A 22,054-nucleotide genomic window follows, 5' to 3' on the forward strand; every position below is an offset into this window, starting at 1 on the left:
AGAGATAGGAATCCCAGACCACCTGACCTGCCTCCTGAGAAATCTGTATGCAGGTCAAGAAGCAACAGTTAGAACTGGACATGGAACAAAAGACTGGTTCCAAATAGGAAAAGGAGTACATCAAGGGTGTATATTGTCACCCTGCTTATTTAACTTACGTGCAGAGTACATCATGAGAAACTCTGGGCTGGATGAAGTACAAGCTGGAATCATGATTGCCAGGAGAAATAATCAGTAACCTCAGATATGTAGATGACACCACCCTTATGACAGAAAGCAAAGAACTAAAGACCCTCTTGTTGGAAGTGAAAGAGGAGAGTGAAAAAGTTGGCTTAAAGCTCAACATTCAGAAAACTAAAATCATGGCATCTGGTCCCATTACCTCATGGCAAATAGATAGGGAAACAATGGAAATAGTGACAGACTTTATTTTTGGGGGCTCCAAAATCACTGCAGATGGTGAATGCAGCCATGAAATTAAAAGACACTTACCCCTTGAAAGAAAAGTTATGACCAACCTAGACAGCATATTAAAAAGCAGAGACATTACTTTGCCAATGAAGATCCGTCTAGTCAAAGCTATTGTTTTTCCAGTAGTCCTGTATGGATATTAGAGTTGGCTTGTAAATAAAGCTGAGTACTGAAGAAATGATACTTTTGAACTGTGGTGTTGGAGAGGATTTTTGAGAATCCCTTGGACTGCAAGGAGATCCAGTCTGTCCATCCTAAAGGAAATCAGTCCTGAATATTCATTGGAAGGACTGATGCTGAAGCTGAAACACCAATAGTTTTGCCACCTGATGTGAAGAACTGACTTATTTGAAAAGACCCTGATGATAGGAAAGATTGAAGGTGGAAAAGGGAACGACAGAGGATGAGATGGCTGGATGGCATCACAGACTTGACGGACATGAGTTTGAGTAAGCTTCTGGAGTTGGTCATGGAGAGGGAGGCCTGGCATGCTGTAGTCCTTGGGGCTGCAAATAGTTGGACATGAGTGGGAGACTAAACAGAACTAAACTGAACTCATACATTGTAATATTTTTGTTCTAAAGTTATTTACATTTGATTATTTTATAGTTTCTTTTTCTCTGCCTATAACTTTAAACCTTTCCATTCAGGTGTGTTTATTTTTATCCCAAAGAACATAATTATAATAGCTGCTTAAAGTGCTTGTAAGATATTTCAACATTTATGTTATCCTGGAATTGATACCTGTTGAATTTGATTGTTTCAGCATTCAGTGCGGTTAGATTCAGACTCCCAAGTTCTTTCTCACCCTCTCTGGATGATGGTTCCTGTGTTAAATATGTTTTCAGAGTGTTTAGGTCAGCACGTTAGCATGTGCCACACAGTGCCTTTGCTAACTCAGTGGTTTAGTCTGAGGCTTGAACAGTTCAGTTTTCAAAGCCTTTGTTAGACTTCTCTGATTCTTTTCCACATATGTGCAGTTTGTTTTTGAGAACAGGATTTGTGTCTGTTCATACACAGTATTATGGAATCTCCTTTTCCCATTCTATCACCTCTGTGCTTTCTTCTATGGATTCACCAATTGGCAAGGACCTTTTATTCTTGTTCCTCTGACCAGAAATTTGAGTTTATCTTAGTCTTAGCCTTTCATGCATTATGTAGCTTTGCACTGTTGGGGTGAAATGCAGGAGAGAGTGAAGAAAAACAAGTATTACCCCCTATATTATTTTTATAGGAACCTCTTTTTCTGATTCCTCCAATCAGAGACAGAGGTTTTCTCATGAATGAGGCTTGCCTTGGAGCGAGAATGATAATCAAAAAAGAAAAACAAAAGTGGGGAAATAAAGTTGAAGTTTTCTTTACGCTCACCAGCTGAAAAGTATGTCTTTCTCTAGTGCTCTCGAACTTTTCTTCATGTAATTCCATGACTCAGTCTATCCTTGGGTCAAAATCAAGAGATAAAGGTAGAAAATAAACCTAAGAAACTCACTAGAGTACTAGTTATTATTCAAATTTTTATTTCCCCCTCTAATCTGCTTGTTCTTATTTAGTTTTTAAAGGCCTCAGGTAGTTGCTTTTTATGTTTTGTCCAGAGTTTTTAGTTAATAATCAGAGGGGAGATAGTCTTATTCTATCTTGGCTGTCATCAGAAGCTCTATTTAGTTTAGTTTTCTTTCTTTTCTTGTTAATTAAAAAATAAATTGAGGACTCATAAATAGACAATGGTAAAATTTAATTTTTAGGCCATCTTGCTGTTGCTTAATTTTCAAATATCTTATTTAAGAGACCAGTGGTTGACAGAGTTTTTCTGTAACGGGCCAAATAGTAAATATTTTAGGCTTTGCAGGCATAGGTTCTCAGTGAACTGTTCAATACTTCTGTTGAAGTGAGAAAGCAGCCATAGGTAATATGGAAACAAATGGATGTCTGTGTGTTCCAGTAAACTGTTATTTATAAAAACAGTGGGCCAGTTTGGACCATGGACTACAGCTTGCAGACCGTTAATCTAAATTCTCCATGCTTACTCCTTTCTGAGGTATTGCTTGAAGAGTATTATTACCCACTGAGCTTTGTATGTTGAAATAATTTTGTTTCCTTGGCCATTTGTATTTTTCTGCTATACTTTATTATTTCTTCTGTAGAGTAATTCAAAATTTAATTGAACTTATTGAAAGGAAAGGAATTCACAACAGTGTAATTATATGATACCTTTCCCATCCTTATTTACTTAGACTATATCCTCACAATAAATTTCCTCTGAGTAATTTTTCCTGTCTTATAAATATTTGATTTGGGACAGTCCTAATGAAAGTATACAGGTCATATGTTTAGTATATATTCATTAATCATAACAAAGCTCTAAACAATATGAAATGAAATACACAGCTTTGAAAATCAAGAATTCTTAAAGATAACCCAGAAATCATATTAATAATGTTCCTTTTCTAAGTACTTTCTATGTGTTCTTTGTCCTTTTGTGTTTCCTTAAGTGTGGGTCTTGTTAAATTGTGAGGGGCAGCCTAGGGTTGTATTTTTTTCTTAGTTACTACTCTTGTTCCAGTACTCTTGAACTTCAGTTTTGAAAAATATTTTTCAGGTGAATGGTCTTAAAATGGTTGATGACCCAATGGAAGAGGGAGAAGCAGATTCTTGCCAAGTAAGTACTCACATTATTGAGCTACATTTTTCAAATATAAGGGCAAAGAATAGTATGAAAGGAGAAAATCTTATGTCAATTAAAGAAATGTATTTAGGTGAGTTAATAAGCAAATCCAGTTCTTACTAAAATAGCAGTAATTCAAAGCATAGGACAGATTTTCTTGGTAGAAATTCTTATTCATAAATTTTTTTAACAACTTTATTGGAGCATAATTTACATGCCATGAAATTTACCCTTTTGAAGTTTAGTGGATGAAATATTTATTGCCAATATATGAGTAACTGGATTAAAATTCAGAGTCCTCTGAATTAAATAAGACTGTCTTTAACTATAGGGTAGAAAGGAGATCTAACATGAAAATATTTAACTAAAAGGATAACCTGAGTTCATTTGAAATCTATTACCTGGTTTTCAAAAAGAATTGCATGTAAATTATTTCAGAAATTTCTAACTATTTAAAAAGACTGCTTAACTATTTAATATTAGACCATTCTATGCAAGGAGTATAATCCTAGTCTCTCATTTTATAAGATCTCATTACATAGAAGAGTGTTCTTAAGATTTTATAGTAAAGTTTCAGAATATAAAATCAGCACACAGAAATCCTTGGCATTCCTATACACTAATAATGAGAAAATAGAAAGAGAAATTAAGGAAATAATTCCATTTACCATTGCAAGAAAAAGAATAAAATACTTAGGAATATATCTACCTAAAGAAACTAAAGACCTATATATAGAAAACTATAAAATACTGGTGAAAGAAATCAAAGAGGACACAAATAGATGGAGAAATATACCATGTTCATGGATTGGAAGAATCAATATAGTGAAAATGAGTATACTACCCAAAGCAATCTATAGATTCAGTGCAATCCCTATCAAGCTACCAATGGTATTTTTCACAGAGCTAGAACAAATAATTTCACAATTTTTATGGAAATACAAAAAAACCTCAAATAGCCAAAGCTATCTTGAGAAAGAAGAATGGACCTGGAGGAATCAACCTACCTGACTTCAGGCTCTACTACAAAGCCACAGTCATCAAGACAGTATGGTACTGGCACAAAGACAGAAATATAGATCAATGGAACAAAATAGAAAGCCCAGAGAAAAACCCACACACCTATGGACACCTTATCTTTGACAAAGGAGGCAAGAATACACAATGGATTAAAGACAATCTCTTTAACAAGTGGTGCTGGGAAAACTGGTCAACCACTTGTAAAAGAATGAAACTAGAACACTTTCTGACATCATACACAAAAATAAACTCAAGATAGATTAAAGATCTAAATGTAAGACCAGAAACTATAAAACTCCTAGAGGAGAACATAGGCAAAACACTCTCCCACATAAATGACAGCAGGATCCTCTTTGACCCACCTCCCAGAATATTGGAAATAAAAGCAAAAATAAACAAATGGGACCTAATTAAAGTTAAAAGCTTCTGCACAACAAAGGAAACTATAAGTGAGGTGAATGGGAGAAAATAATAGCAAATGAAGCAACTGACAAACAACTAATCTCAAAAATATACAAGCAACTCCTGCAGCTCAATTCCAGAAAAAAAAGCGACCCAATCAAAAAATGGGCCAAAGAACTAAATAGACATTTCTCCAAAGAAGACATACAGATGGCTAACAAACACATGAAAAGATGCTCAACATCACTCATTATCAGAGAAATGCAAATCAAAACCACAATGAGGTACCATTGCACGCCAGTCAGAATGGGTGCGATCTAAAAGTCTACAAGCAATAAATGCTGGAGAGGGTGTGGAGAAAAGGGAACCCTCTTACACTGTTGGTGGGAATGCAAACTAGTACAGCCACTATGGAGAACAGTGTGGAGATTCCTTAAAAAACTGGAAATAGAACTGCCATATGACCCAGCAATCCCATGCTGGACATACACACCGAGGAAACCAGAATTGAGAGACACGTGTATTCCAATGTTCATCACAGCACTGTTTATAATAGCCAAGACATGGAAGCAACCTAGATGTCCATCAGCAGATGAATGGATAAGAAAGCAATGGTACATATACACAATGGAGTATTACTCAGCCATTAAAAATAATTCATTTGAATCAGTTCTAATGATGTGGATGAAACTGGAGCCTGTTATACAGAGTGAAGTAAGCCAAAAAGAAAAACACCAATACAGTATACTAATGCATATATATGGAATTTAGAAAGATGGTAATCATAACCCTGTATATGAGCTAGCAAAAGGGACACAGATGTATAGAACAGTCTTTTGGACTCTGTGGGAGAGGGAAAGGGTGGGATGATTTGGGAGAATGGCATTGAAACATGTATAATATCATACATGAAACAAATCACCAGTCCAGGTTTGATGCATGTTATTGGGTGCTTGGGGCTGGTGCACTGGGATGACCCAGAGGGATGGTACAGGGAGGGAAGAGGGTGGGGAGTTCAGGATGGGGAACACGTGTATACCTGTGGTGGATTCATGTTGATGTATGGCAAAACCAATACAATATTGTAAAGTAATTAGCCTCCAATGAAAATAAAGAAATTTATATTAAAAAAATTTAAAAATCAGCTGAAACTTAAAAAAAAAAAAAAAAAGATTTTAGGGAGTGTCTGACTTAAGTAGGGTCTCTGGTGGCTCAGACAGTAAAGATTTTGCCTGCAGTGCAGGAGGCCCGGGTTCAGTCCCTGGGTCAGGAAGATCCCCTGGAGAAGGGAATGGCTACCCACTCCAGTATTCTTGCCTGGAGAATCCCAGGGACAGAGGAGCCTAGAGGGCTACAGTCCATGGAGTCACATAGAGTTGGACATGACTGAGCAACTAACACTTCCATTTGTACTTTTTGACTAAAGTAGACATCCTCATGGATGTTGATATTTTGATTATCATTTCTGTGATATGTGTCATAGAATTGTAGTTCTTTTAAACCTGGAAGGAGACTCAGACATTGTATTCTATAATACCTTCATTGTATAGATAAGTCTACTGAGACCTGTAGAAGTTACTGTGATTTATACTAGGCCATAAGACTAACAGGTAGCAGAATCAAGACTTAATGACCCAGTGTGCCTCATATTAGGTCAGTTGTGCATTGTGCAGATGCAAAGACGTGGAAAATAAGGAAAACAGTGTTCTTTTCTTTTTTAGTTTTGTATAAAATCATCTTTCATGTCTTTTATACCCCTGAAATTGGTTAAAGTGAATTTTTCTCAGAAACCAGCAGAGAGATTTAAGTTGGGTTTGTCCAACACTCTCTTTTGAAATGGTCTATGCAAAAATCAGCTTTCTCTGCAGATACTAATGATGTAACAATTATATCAGTTCTGTTTAACAAGGTGGGAGGTAAAATGTTGTCATTTTAGCTTTTGTAATTTACATAATAACTTATGTTAATTTTTAGTATAATTAAATGTAAACTTATACCAAAACCATATCGAGCTGTATCTACAGATCATATGGGCTAAGGCATAGTAATATTCATGTTGGAAATTTATAAAAGAGTGTAAGTAAATACAAAGGTAATGGGGAAGGGTATATTTTAGTATTAATAAATTAGCGGGAAAATACCATGCCACACCACAGGAGGAAGAAAAGATGTTTGTATGTGTGTATATGTATGTATGCATGTGTACATGTGTAGCCAATGTAAACACATAGACACATACACAGGGTTATAGTTAAATACTAATTTTAACTAAAGCTGGTGGTACAAATGAACTTACTTATAAAACAGAAATAGAGTCACAGATATAGAAAACAAACTTATGGTTACCAAAGGGGAAAGAATGGGAAGGGATAAATTGGGAGATTGGATTTGACATATACACACTCTTATATATAGATAACTAATAAGAACCAACTAGAGTGTGCATTGGTGATATAGTGGTGAGCATAGCTGCCTTCCAAGAACCTACTAGAAAACTACTCAGTACTCTGTAATGACCTATGTGGGAACAGAATCTAAAAAAGAGTGGGTATATGTACATGTATAGCTGATTCACTTTGCTGTAGAGCAGAAACTAACACAACATTGTAAGTCAACTGTACTCTAATAAAATTGTTTTTAAAACATGAGGCAAGACCTATAGTTTTAATGGAAAGACAGTAAAAATATAGTGTTGGATTCTAATGGCATTTATATTAGGCAATCAACTTCAGTGGCCAGAAAGGGGAATCTAAAATTTTGGTAAATAAAGCACCTAGAATCACTTTCAAGGATTTGATTTAATTTGTGGCCTAAGTTTTCTGGATTTAAAACATTATGTATTTTTTGCTGTGTGATAGTTTAGACATTTGTTTTGTGACAATTAAATGATATGGGTGATAAGAAACACTAACAATATAAATTATTCATCCATCTTTTTAATGTTTTCATATATAGGATTGTTTTAGTGGGGGGTTTGTGGTCACGTATTCCAATGTGATTCTGGCAGCTGTGTCTTTTTCTGATTGGCTTTAAAAAAATGATGGTGGGTTATAGAGACTGCTCTATGATGTACAGATTCTTTAAACAGTATTTTTCAAATTTGAGCTTTATATATTATTGCCTATGTGGCCCGATGCTGTTTTGTGTTTGGTTAATTTAGATAGCCAGTCTGCTACATCTCATTTATTGTAGCTGTAGACTTTCATGGTCATAGATTTCTTCAATTAAAACAAGCAAAATTAAATAAAATGCTTCCCACACTCTGTATATCTAGCATATGATTAGCAAAGCTGAATTATAGTTAATGTAGTTTTAATAAATCTAGATTTGTTATGAAGAATTGTTCCATTTCTCAAGACAGCCTTTACATTTGGTAAGTATTCAGTAATAGGTCACTAGTAAAAGATATCTGATATTTCACCACCTAAGTCCTATACTTCTCTGAACACTGTCCAGGTTAGAAAAAATATGTTAGGATTCTTCTTTAGTAGATGACTGACATGACTTAATTTTTTATGTTGTCAAAATAAGCATGATCATATTTGGTAGCTTTTGAACCGTTTATATTCACTTTTTAAAGAAATTATTTATTTTATTTGGAGGATAATTACTTTACAATATTGTGATGGCTTTTGCCATACATCAACATGAATTGGCCATAGGTATACATGTGTCACCCTATCCTCCCACATCCCTCCCACTTTATCCCTCTAGGTTGTCCCAGAGCACTGGCTTTGGTTACCTTGCTTCAAATATCGAACTCGCACTGGTCATCTATTTTACATATGGTAATGTATATGTTTCAATGCTATTCTCTCAAATCATCCCACCCTCTCCTTTTTGCACAGAGTCCAAAAGTCTGTTCTTTACACCTGTGTCTCCTTTGCTGCCCTGTTCATAGGATCATCAGTAGCATCCTTCTAGATTCTATATATATGCATTAATATACAGTATTTGTCTTTCTCTTTCTGACTTATTTCACTCTGTATAATAGGCTCTATGTTCATCCACCTAATTAGAACTGACTTAAGTGTATTCTTTTGTATACCTGAGTAATATTCCATTGTGTATATGTACAACTTCCTTATCCACTCATTGGCCGATGGACATCTTGGTGGCTTCCATGTCCTAGCTATTATAAATAGTGCTGCAATGAATACTGGAGTACATGTGTCTCTTTTGGTGATGGTTTCCTTGGAGTATATGCCCACCAGTGGGATTGCTGGGCTGTATGGCAGTTCTATTCCCAGTTTTTTAAGGAATATCGACACTGTTCTCCATAGTGACTGTACCAGTTTGCATTCCTACCAGCAGTTTTAGAGGGTTTCCTTTTCTCCACACCCTCTCCAGCATTTATAGTTTGTAGAACGTTTGATGATGGCCATTCACTGGTGTAAGATGACACCACATTGTAGTTTTTATTTGCATTTCTCTTAAAGTTTGTATGGAATGCTTATTATTCTCTCAAATAAAATACGTATTTTTAATGCTACTAGTATTTTAGGACAGAGGAGGCAATGGCACCCCACTCCGGTACTCTTGCCTGGAAAATTCCATGGACGGAGGAGCATGGTGGGCTGCTGTCTATGGGGTCACACAGAGTTGGACACGACTGAAGAGACTTAGCATAGCATAGAATAGTATTCTAGGAATTTCCAAAGGTGATGATTTGTTGATTTCATTAGCACAAACTCAGCAACATTTTTAGTCTCTGAATCTTTTTTAACTTTTTATTTTATATTAGAGTATAGTAGGTTAACAATGTTTTGATAGTTTTAGCTGTACAGTGTAGTGAATCAGTTACACACACACACACACATATATATATATATACACACATACATATACATATAGATGTTTCAGTTCAGTTCAGTTGCTCAGTCATGTCTTACTCTTTGTGACCCCATGGACTGCAGGACACCAGGCCCCCCTGTCTATCACCAGTTCGCAGAGTTTACTCACACTCATGTCCATTGAGTCAGGGATGCCATCCAACCATCTCATCTTCTGTCATCCGCTTCTCCTCCCAACTTCAATCTTTCCCAGCATCAGGGTCTTTTCAAATGAGTCAGTTCTTCGCATCAGGTGGCCAAAATATTGGTGTTTCAGCTTCAGCATCAGTCCTTCCAATGAATATTCAGGACTGATTTTCTTTAGGATGGACTGGTTGGATCTCCTTGCAGTCCAAGGGACTCTCAAGAGTCTTCTCCAACACCACAGTTCAAAAGCATCAATTCTTAAGCACTCAATTTTCTTCATAGTCCAATGCTCACATCCATACATGACTACTAGAAAAACCATAGCTTTGACTAGATGGACCTTTGTTGGTAAAGTAATATCTCTGCTTTTTAATATGATGTCTAGTTTGGTTATAACTTTTCTTTCAAGGAGCAAGCGTCTTTTATTTTCATAGCTGCAGTCACCATCTGCAGTGATTTTGGAGCCCCTAGAAATCAAGTCTGTCACTGTTTCCACTGTTCACCCATCTTTTTGCCATGAGGAGATGGACCGGATGCCATGATCTTAGTTTTCTGAATGTTGAGCTTTAAGTCAACTTTTTCACTCTCCTCTTTCACTTTCATCAAGAGGCTCTTTAGTTCTTCTTCGCTTTCTGCCATAGGGTGGTGTCATCTGGATATCTGGGTTTATTGATATTTCTCCCAGCAATCTTGATTCCAGCTTGTGCTTCATCCAGCCCAGCATATCTCACGATGTAGTCTGCATATAAGTTAAATAAGCAGGGTGACAATATACAGCCTTGATATATTCCTTTCTTGATTTGGAACCAGTCTGTTGGTTCCATGTCCAGTTCTAACTGTTGCATACAGATTTCTCAAGAGGCAGGTCAGGTTGTCTGGTATTCCCATCCCTTGAAGAATTTTCCACATTTTGTTGGGATCTGCACAGTGCAAGGCTTTGGCATAGTCAATAAAGCAAAAATAGATGTTTTTCTGGAACTCTCTTGCTTTTTCCATGTTGGCAGTTTCCATGTTGGATGTTGGCAATTTGATCTCTGGTTCCACTGCCTTTTCTAAAACCAGCTTGAACATCTGAAAGTTCACGGTTCATGTACTGTTGAAGCCTGGCTTCGATAATTTTGAGCATTACTTTACTAGCGTGTGAGATCAGTGCAATTAGCAGTAGTTTGAGCATTCTTTGGCATTGCCTTTCTTTGGGATTGGAATGAAAACTGACCTTTTCCAGTCCTGTGGCCACTGCTGAGTTTTCCAAATTTGCTGGCATATTGAGTGCAGCAGTTTCACTGCATCATCTTTTAAGACTTGAAATAGCTCCATCACCTCCACTAGCTTTGTTCATAGTGATGCTTCCTAAGGCCCACTTGACTTCACATTCCAGGATTCTGACTCTAGATGAGTGATCACACCATTGTGATTATCTGGGTCATGAAGATGTTTTTAATATAGTTTTTCTGTGTATCCTTGCCACCTCTTCTTAATATCTTCTGCTTCTGTTAGGTCCATAGCATTTCTGTCCTTTATTGTGCCCATCTTTGCATGAAATATTCCCTTGGGATCTCTGATTTTCTTGAAGAGATCTCGAGTCTTTCCCATTCTGTTGTTTTCTTCTATTGCTTTGCATTGATCACTGGGGAAGGCTTTAATATCTCTCCTGGTATTCTTTGGAACTCTGCATTCAAATGGGTATATCTTTCCTTTTCTCCTTTGCCTTTAGTTTCTATTCTTTTCACAGCTATTTGTATATGTGTATCTATATATCTATATGTATATCTATATATCTATATACATACACACATATATGTCTATTATTTTCTTATTTAGGTTGTTGCATAATATTGAGAAGAGTTCCCTGTGCTATACAGTAGGTCCTTGTTGGTTATCTACTTTAAATATGATAGTGTGTACATCTCAGTCCCAAAGGCCCAAACTATCCCTTTTCCTCACCCTTTCCCTGGTGACTCAGCTGGTAAAGAACCTGCCTTCCAGTGCAGGATATGTAAGAGACATGGATTCAGTCCCTGTGTTGGGAAGATCTGCTGGAAAACGGAATGGAAACCACTCCATTATTCTTGCCTGGGAAATCCCATGGACAGAGGAGCCTTTCTGTCCAGGTAACCATAAACTCCTTCTCTAAATCTGTGAGTCTGTTTCTGTTTTGTAAATTCATTTGTATCATTTCTTTTTGATTCTTCTTATAAGCAATATCATATGATATTTCTCTTTCTCTGTTTGACTTTTCACTCAGTATGAAAAGTTCTAGGTCCATCCATGTTGCTTCAAATGGCATTATTTCATTCTTTTATCTATTCCTCTGTTAATGGGTATTTAGGATGCTTCCATGTCTTGGTTGTTGTAAATAGTACTGCAATGAACAGTGGGATGCACATATCCTTTTGGGTCATGTTTTAGTCTGGATATATGGTCAGCAGTGGGATTTCAGGGTCATATGTTACCTTAATTTTTAGTTTTGGAAGGAACCTCCATACTATTCTCCATAATGGCTATACTAATTTACATTCCCACCAACAGTGTACGAGGATTCCCTTCTCTCCACACCCTTTGCAACATTTACTCTTTGTAGATTTTTTGTTGATAGCCCTTCTGGCTGGTGTGAGTTGGTACTCATTGTGGTTTTGAATTGCATTTCTTTAATAAATAGCAATGTTCAACGTCTTTTCATATGCTTCTTGATCATCTGTGTGTCTTCTTTGGAAAAACATCTATTTAAGTATTATGCCCATTTTTTGTTTGGGTTGTTTGTTTCCATGATGCTAAGCTCCATGAGCTGTTCATAAATTTTGGAGACAAATGCAGTGTCAGTCAAATCATTTGCAAATATTTTCTCCCAATCTGTGGGTTGTCTTTTTGTTTTGTTTATGATTTCCTTCGCTGTTTAAAAGCTTTTGAATTTAATTAGGCCCCATTTGTTTATTTCTGTTTTTATTTTTATTGCTCTGGGGATGGATTGAAATACATTGCTCAATTTATGTCAGAGAATGTGCTGCTTATGTTTTCTTCTAAGTGGTTTATGGTGTCCGGTCTCACATTTAGATATTAAATTAAAATTGGAGCTTATTTTTGTGTATGGTATTAAAGGAAGTTCTAATTTCAGTTTTTTCATATAGCTTTCCAGCTTACCCAGCATCATTTGTTGATTAAACTGTATTTCCACCATTTTATAATCTTGACTCCTTCCTTTGTCATAGATTAATTGACTGTAGGTGTGTGGGTTTATCTCTGGAGTTTCAATCTGATTCTGCTGAGCTATATGTCTGTTTTTGTTCTAGTGCCATACTGTGTTGGTGACTATAACTTTATAATATAGTCTGAAGCCAGGGAGCCTGATTAGTCAAGGTCCTCCCACCCCCACCACCCCCCACCATCACTCAGGATTCCTTTGGCTATTCAGGGTCTTTTGTGTCTCCATACAAATTTTATGATTTTTTTTTGTTCTAGTTCTGTGAAAAATGCCATTGGTAATTTCTTAAGGATTGCATTGAATCTGTAGATTGCCTTAGGTAGTATAGTCATTTTCACAGTATTGATTCCTCCAGTCCAAGAACATGGTTTTTCTTTCCATCTGTTTGTGCTATCTTCTGTTTCTTCTATTAGCATCTTATAGTTTTAGAAGTACAGGTCTTTTGTCTCCTTAGGTAGGTTTATTCCTAGGCATTTTATTCTTTTTGTTTCAATGCTAAATGGGATTGTTTCCTTAATTTCTCTTTCTGATCTTTTATTGTTAATGTATAGAAATGCCACATTCTGTTGTAAATTGCAACTTTACCAATTTCATTGATGAGTTCTAACAGTTTTCTCATAGTGTCTTTAGGCTTTTCTATGTATAGTATCATGTCATCTGCACATAGTGACTGTTTTACTTCTTTTCCAATTTGGATTCCTTTTCTTTCTTTCTCTTCTCTGATTGCATTACCTACTACTTCCAAAATTATGTTGAGTAAAAGTGCTGAGAGTGGACATCCTTGTGTTGTTTTGATCTTAGAGAAAATAACTTTCAGCTTTTCATCATTGAGTATGATGTTAGTTGTAGGTTTAGTTGTATAATGTTAGTTGTAGGTTTGTTGTAGATGGCCTTTATTATGTTGAGATATATTCCCTCTTTGCCCACTTTCTTGAGAGTTTTGATCATAAGCGGATTTTGAATTTTGTCAAAAGTGTTTATCCTTTTCTTCTAGTTTGTCTAGTTTATCAGCACATATTTATTTGTAGTAGTCTCTTTTTTTTCATTTCTAACTTTATTGATTTGAATCCTCTCCCCTTTTTTCTTGATGATCCCGGTAAAGGATTAACAATTTTGTTTTATCTTTTCAAAGAACCAGCTCTTAGTTTCATTGATCTTTCCTATTGTTTTCATTGTCTCTCTTTCATTTATTTCTATTCTAAACTTATGATTTCTTTCCTTCTGCTGACTTGGGTTTTGTTTGTTCTTTCTCTACTTGCTTTAGTTGTAAGGTTAGGTTATTAATTTGAGATTTTTCTTGTTTCTTGAGGTAAGCGTTTATTGGTATAAATTTCCCTCTCAGAACTGCTTTTGTTGCATCTCATAGGTTTCGGATTGTTGTGATTTCATTTTCATTTGTCTCTTGGTGTTTTTTGATTTCCTCTTTGAATTCTTCAGTGATCCATTGGTTATTTAGTAGCGTGTTGTTTAGCCTTCAGGTGTTTGTGATTTTTTACAGGTTTTTTCTTGTAGTTTATTTTTAATCTCATAGTGTTTTGGTCAGAAAATATGCTTGATATGCTTGCAGTTTTCTTAAATTTACCAGGGCTCACTTTGTGGCCCCACATGTAGTCAGTCTTGGAGAATGTTCCCTGTGTACTTGAGAAGAATGTGTATTCTGCTACTTCTAAATTGAATGTTCTATAAGTATCAGTTAAGTCTATCTAGTCTTATGTGTCATTTAAGGCCTATGTTTCCTTACTTATTTTCTGTCTGGATCATTTGTCCATTGATAAAAGTGGTGTGTTAAAGTTCCTTACTATCATTGTATTACTGTCAGTTTCTCTCTTTATGGCTGTTAGTATTTGCTGTATACACTGAGGTACTCCTATGTTGAGTGCATATATATTTACAACTCTTATATCTTCTTCTTGGGTTGATCCATTGATCATTATGTAATGTCCTTCTTTGTCTTTTATAATAGTCATTTTAAAGTATATTTTGTCTGATATGAGTATTGCTACTGCAGCTTTCTTTTGATTTCCATTTGCATGGACTACCTTCTTCTGTCCCCTCACTTTCACTCTGTATGTGTCCCTAGATCTGAGGTAGGTCTGTCTCATGTAGACAGCATATATACAGGTCTTATTTTTGTATTGATTCAGCTGGTCTCTGTCTTTTGGCTGGAGCACTTAATCCATTTACCTTTAAGGTAATTACTGGTATGTATCTTCTTGCTGTCATTTTCTTAATTGTTTTGGGTTTGTTTTTGTAGGTCTTTTTCTTCTCCTGTTTTATTCTTTTCTCTTTTTGTTTGATGGTTATTTTTGTGTTATGCTTGGGTTGCCTTTTCTTTTATATATGTGCATCTATTGTAGTTTTTGGGTTTGCTGCTCCCATGAGGTTTTGATATAGCAGTCTATATGTGTACAAAGTTTTTTAAGTTGCTGGTCTCTTCCCCACCTAGAGGAGTTCCTTTAGTATTTGTTGCAAAGCTGGTCTGGTAGTACTGAATTCTCTTAGCTTTTGCTCTTTGAAAAGTTTTTGACTTCTCCATCAAATCTGAATGATAGCCTTGCTGAACACAGTATTCGTGGTTGTAGATTCTTCCCTTTTATCACTTTAAATATATCTTGCCACTCCTTTCTGGTCTGCAGAGTTTCTGCTGAGAAATCAGCTCATAACCTTATCGGTGTTCCTGTGTATGTTATTTTTTGTTTTTCCCATGTTGCTTTTAATATTTTTTCTTTGTCTTTAATTTTTGTCAATTTTATTATTGTGTATCTTGGCATGTTCCTCTTTGGATTTATCCTGCTTAGGACTCTGCACTTCTTGGACTTAGGTGATTGTTTCTTTCTCATGTTAGGGATGTTTTCAGCTATTATCTCTTCAGACATTTTCTCAGGTCCTTCTCTCTCCCTTCTCCTTGGACCCTCCTAATGTGAATGTTGGTGTGTGTACTGTTGTCCTAGAGGTGTCTTGCTGCTGCTGCTACTGCTAAGTCACTTCAGTCGTGTCCAACTCTGTGTGACCCCATAGACGTCAACCCACCAGGCTCTCCTACCCCTGGGATTCTCCAGGCAAGAACACTGGAGTGGGTTGCCATTTCCTTCTCCAATGCATGAAAGTGAAAAAGTGAAAGTGAAGTCGCTCAGTTGTGTCCAACTCTTAGCGACCCCATGGACTGCAGCCTGCCAGGCTCCTCCATCCATGGGATTTTCCAGGCAAGAGTACTGGGGTGGTATGCCATTGCCTTCTCCGAGAGGTGTCTTAGACTGTCTTAATTTATTTTCATTCTTTTTTCTTTATTCTGTTTCATGACAATAATTTCTACCATTCTGTCTTCCAGGTTACTTATCTTCTGACTCAGTTATTCTGTTATTGATTCCATCTAAAGTATTTTTCATTTCAGTTATTGTGTTGTTCATCTCTGTTTGTTTGTTCTTTAGTTCTTCTGGGTCTTTGAGCATTTTTTACATCTTCCCAGTCCTTGCCTTCTTTCTTTGAGATCCAGGATCATCTTCCCTATCATTTTTCTGAATTCTTTTTCCAGAATGTTGCCTGTCTTCACTTCGCTTGGTTGATTACTGGGGTTTTATATTGTTCTTTCATCTGGGACATAATCTTTTGCCGTTTCATTTTGTTTAACTCACTTCAGTTGTGGTTTTTGCTCCACAGAGTTCAAGATTGTAGTTCTTCTGCTTCTGGTGTCTGTTTACTCATAGATGAGGCTATATAAAAGGCTTGTGGAATCTTCCTAATGGGAGGGTCTGGTGGTAGGTACAGTTGGGTTTTGTTTCCCTATTGGGTAAGGCTGTACTCAGTAGAACCTTAATCTGCTTGTATGCTGATGACTGGAGCTTTGTTCCCTTCACGTTGGTTGTTTGGCCTGACACTGGCCAGCACTGGAGCCTACAAGTTGTTTGATGGAGCTAATGGTGCCCTTCAGGAGGGCTCATGCCAGTGAATCTTTCCCAGAACTGTTGCTATTAGCATCTTTGTCCTTGCAGTGAGACACAGCCACCCCTCACCTCTGCAGGAGACCCTCTAATACTAGCAGATCAGTTTGACCTGGTCCCTTATGGGGTTATTACCTTTTGTACACATAAGACTTTGTGTGTGCCCTCTAAGAGTGGAATTTCTGTTTTCCCCTGTCCTGCTGAATTCCTGTAGTCAAATCCCAGTGGCCTTCAAAGTCAGATGCTGGAGATTCCTCTTCTCATTGTTGAACCCAGGTTGGGAAGCCTGACAGAGGGCTGGGAACCTTTACTCTAGTGGGAGAACTTCTGTGGTGTAATTGTTTTCCAGTTTGTGGGTCACGCATTTGGTGGGTATGGGATTTGATTCTGTTGTGATTGTGTCCCTCCTTCCATTTTGCTGTGGTTTCTCCTTTGTTTTTGGGTATCTTTTTTGGTAGGTTCCAACGTTTTTGTATTGATGGTTGTTCAGCAGTTAGTTGTGATTCCAGTGCTCTCACAGGAAGGGTGAGAGTAATCCTTCTACTCTTCCATCTTGAGCTAATCCCCCCTTTTCAAAAGACTTTAAATTGATTTACATTTTTATTACAGAGATGTAGATGTTACATTTAACTGAAAATATATATTCAAAAGGACAAAACTGATTCCTGATATTTTTAAGCCCTAATTTCTAATTTTAAAAACCATTATTGACATGTTTCTCTTATAAGAATCCTTTAAATACTCTCTCAGAAGTGTGTTTTACTTAAACTTATATGTAGCCATAAGTGGGGAATATGTTAAGTTGAAGTGCCTTTTTCTTATATGGTTTGTTTTTCCTTCTTCTGTTTATCTTTCCATTGAGCTTTGTTGTGCTTCAGTATTTCCCTTTCAAAGTTGATGCTTGCTTCTGCTTTTTATTCATATATTCCCCTCCCACCTTTTTTTTTTTTTTTTAATGGAGCCACTATACTACAAACTCACAAAACTCTTAAAGAAAATTACGGTTCAACTAAATGCTAATGGCCAACTACTGTAAGGTGGAGTAACATGCTGCACCATGAGGTATGCAAAGGTTAATAGTACAAATAAGTTTAATAACTTTAATTGTTATAGATGTTTTGTGGTTTTCAAACTTCTTAGTTGAATCTTATAACCAAGATCTGAAATGGTTTGGGCAGGGTTATTCCCATTTTATGTATGAGGGAACTAAAGAGCCAATTCTAATAAAAAAAGTAGAATAAACTGACCTAGGTGGGAACCAGTTTGCCACACTTGTTTTTCAGTCACCAATACAAATTGATACAATTTTGCAAGGCTAAGTGTTCTACAATTACTTTCCAACATGTACATCATCTGATCTGTTTTAGTCCACTCTAGTGGTGTTTTGACATTTACATTTTTGCTGTTATTCTTATTTCGAAGTATGATGATACTTGATTTGGTTTACAGTGATCCTGGATTATTCACTCTGTGACAAGGGTACATCAAGATTCTTTTCCAGATTTCTGCATGTATGTTTTAACAGATCTGTAGTTTAAGTGCTTCTTGAAATTTCAGATTGATCAAACTAGCCTATCAACCCACCAATAAAGCAAACAAGTGGATGTTGCTTTATTACATTAAAACCCCAAATTTAGACTTTAAAAATCTCTCTTCTTTTGTTTTGATGTGTTTTTTGGAGATATCAATGCTCAGTTCCACAGTCCTATGAAACTGTTGTAATAGAAGTATGGTTTCCTAATAGATTGTTATCAGATCTTTCTCCTTCTGATTAACATGTGATTTCTTCCTCCTAGTAAAATCAGTTGTCAAAAAATGGAGCAGTAGTGTATTTGGTAGTTTGCTTTATACTTTATCAGTATGTTTTTCCAGTGTTAAAACATTATTGGCTCCCTAAATTGAAAAACATGATCACAAATTTTAAATGTCAGAACATACTATTTTGCTTGCAGTTGAACCTTTATAGTTTTTCTGTTTATCAATAATCACTACGATGTTCCAAAAAAAAATTTCTAACTCATAATTATCCTTGCCTAAAATTTGTCATTTGATGTTGGAAAGAATAGTAATCCCTATTTCAAAGTTATTAAATCTTAATTTTGCATTACCAACTTTTTTAATGCAGATTAACTAAAATTAGGTGCTGTATATTAGTGTTCTAGGGCTGTCATAACTAAGTGCCACATACTAGGTGACTTAAACAACAAATTTGTTTTCTTTCAATTCTGGAGACTATAAGTTCAAGATGTTGTCAGGAGTGGTTTCTTCAGAGGCATCTCTGCTTGACTTGTAGACAGCTGTCTTGAATTGTAGATCCCTGTGCCTTCACGTGCTTTTTCCTGTGTGTGTATCTGTGCCCTGATTTCTTCCTTTTATAAAAACACCAGTCATATTGGACTAAGGCCCACCCTATTGACCTTTAAAGACCCTATCTCCAATACAGTTACATTCTGAGGTACTGTGGGACTTCAGCATATGTATTTGAGGGGCCATGTTTCAGCCCATTAAATATTATATACCTTTTTGTCTTGTTAAGGAAAATGATATTTCTGATAGCATTCGCTTTCCTCAAGTCCTCAAGTCCCAGTATATAGCTTAGTAACTAATGCATAGCATGTGCTTTATGAGTGTTCTTGATTTTTTTGAGTGAGTAAATAAAGAATAAAAGAGTATTATGAGAAGCTAAGTATCATGAGAAGATAAGATAATAATAATACAACATTATTATACCAAGATAGGAAAATTTTTTTCAAAGATGATTCACTCTTAGGAAAAAAATGGATCACTAAGTTCATTACTACCTTATTTTGTGTTAAATTGCTGCCACTCTCAAGCTTTCAGAATGGTATAGAACCAGAAGAAAAGTGAGGTGGAGGAAGGAAGGAGGGTTGAAGATGGCAGGGGGGAGAACATTTAAATAGTGAGCATTAATAAATGTAACCTTGGGGAAGCTGAGAAGTGTTGGGTAATAGACAATAATAGGGCAGGGAGCAGATGAAATAAGAAAGACCGGAATTGGAAGTGATGACATGGAAGGGTAGAGATAATTTGACAAAGCCAAAAAGCTTGTTGCATACAGATACTAAAATAATTTTGTAGTAATTAGCCAATTGTGTGTGTGTGTGTATTTTTGTGCACATGTTATCTAACTATATATATCTTGGTGCTCAGTTGCTCAGTCGTGTCCAACTCTTTGTAACCCCTGCTGAACTCCTCTGTCCATTGGATTCTCCAGGGAAGAATACTGGAGTGGTGGCCATTTCATCCTCCAGGGGAGTGCCTTAAAAAATACATATGCCTGAATTCCCTTTTTAGTTCTAATGAACCATAATCTCTTAGGGTGTGACCCACACTTGTGTATTGAATAAATACTCTAAAAGTAATTTTTTAAAAAACTAAAACATTTGTAAATTACTGTCTAAAAGGCAAACTAGCCATAATTTAGTAATTAATACTTACAGCTATTTGTCTGGGAACATATATCTATAAAAGGCAGATGGCCAGTCAATAAGTTAATATCAGCAATTTTTAAAAGTACAGATTCTGGGGTCATTATGCCCTTTATTTATGTTGAGTATAGCACAGTATAATAAAAATATGAATCATGGGAAATTCCCTGATGGTCCAGTGGTTAAGACTCCATGCTTCCAGTGCAGGGGACATGAGTTCAATGCCTGGTTGAGGAACTAAGATCCCACATGCCACATGACCTGGCCAAAAAAAAAATACTGATCATGAATAATATGGAAAATTATTTATATTCCTCACACTCTAAGGAAAAAATGTTTATATTATTAAATTGAGATATATTGTTATCACAAAGTCAGTTCTATTCAAATTTGACATAATTCCATTATTCTGAATGAATCTGCTTTTTCCCCATTTCCTTTATGTATTTTAAAAAATAAATTCTTCATACATATTTTTCTGTTTTTTTAAAAGGTAATTAAAGATAATTTTGAAGATTCTTACTGATTTTACCTTTACAAAGTTAAAATCTTTCTTCTTAAAAGTAAGTTTTTTTCCATTCCCATTTTATGAAATTGGTTGGATTGTTTTGGACTGTCCACTCCCATAAGGTCAAACAATTATTGTGCTAAGCATTAAGAATGCAGAGTTGAATGTGATATTACCGGATACAGGAAGCTCACTGTCTAGTGGGTAAGACAAGGTAATAAGCTCTTATATGGTGGCTGTCTATTGGGAAAAGTCTTTGCTAATCTAGAGCATTTTCATGTCAGAAATTTTATTGTGTAATACTGCTAAAAATCGAAGGACATATTGCATTTTTAAATGGTAGGCATATATGGATTTTAATTAGAAGAGGCATTAGACAGACATTTCCATTCAAAGACTTGCTTAGTTTTGGTGAAACTAAGTAAGATAGAGTATAGCTGTTTCTTAGCTCTGAACATTTTTTAAAAATTATGTTATGACCCAGGTTTTAATGATGATTGTAAAGGTGGCAGAAGCTGAAGTGCCTTATTAAACATAAAAATATTGTATTGTGTTCAATATAATATCACAGACTTGGAGAGGACCTTAAAGAACAATCTAATGTAATTTTTGTTATGTGGGAACACTGAGGTAGAGTGGTTTGTGATTTGGCCAAGGTTGCTTAGCTTATGAATGACAGAGCTAGAAGCAAAACTTAGTCTGTGACTTTTCCACCAGTGTTCTTTCCACTGGAGAAAACTCCCAATAAATTATGTTTTTGTTACAGTCCATACTTTGAAGACTTTTACTGCATTCATAATATATGGTATAAAATCAGCTAATTGTAGTATTAATGAGTATGCAATTTGATGTTGCTTTTGGTATACATATATTGCAAAGATGCATAAAGATATGCCATACTTTAATGTAATTACAAAATGTCAGTTACAAAACATATGTATTTGCATTAAAAAAAGTCCGTAACATTTTTACAGAAAAGACCCCTTTTCAAAGAGGAAACTCACTCTCATAGCTACTTAAAAGTGTCTTGTGAAATACTCTTTTGATGTATAAGAAACATCCAGGAACAAGCTGCTTATATATCTTGGAAATTAATCCTTTGTCAGTTGTTTCGTTTGCTATTCTTCCATTTTGAGGGTTGTGTTTTCACTTTGTTTAATTTCCTTTGCTATGCAAAAGCTTTTAAGTTTAATTAGATCTCACTTACTTGTTTTTGTTTTTGTTTCCATTATTCTAGGAGGTGGGTCATAAGGGATGTTGCTATGATTTATGTCATACTGTGTTCTGCCTATGTTTTCTTATAAGAGTTTTGTAGTTTCTGGTCTTACATTTAAGGCTTTAATACATTTTGAGTTAATATTTGTGTATGGTATTAGGAAGTAGTCTAATTTCATTTTTTTGCACATAGTTGTCCAGGTCCTCCAGC

General features: G+C 35.8%; 1 protein-coding gene across 21 annotated transcripts in view; it reads left to right on the forward strand.

The window, feature by feature from the left end:
• The window catches only part of RPS6KA6 (ribosomal protein S6 kinase A6), a 200,789-nt gene that overhangs the window by 39,038 nt on the left and 139,697 nt on the right, over nt 1-22,054 (forward strand). For 19 of the 21 annotated variants that reach the window (XR_003033392.2, XR_816881.4, XM_005227922.5 and 16 more), the window contains one exon: nt 3,068-3,127. The exons of the other annotated variants lie outside the window; for them this stretch is intronic. Coding sequence is in view for 17 of the 19 variants with exons in the window: in XM_005227922.5 (XP_005227979.1) it covers nt 3,068-3,127 (60 nt within the window). In the remaining 2 variants the exon portion in view is untranslated. The remainder of the gene's footprint in view (nt 1-3,067; nt 3,128-22,054) is intronic. 21 annotated transcript variants of the gene reach the window in all.

Source organism: Bos taurus, chromosome X (genome assembly GCF_002263795.3).
Source record: "Bos taurus isolate L1 Dominette 01449 registration number 42190680 breed Hereford chromosome X, ARS-UCD2.0, whole genome shotgun sequence".
NCBI lineage: Eukaryota > Metazoa > Chordata > Mammalia > Artiodactyla > Bovidae > Bos > Bos taurus.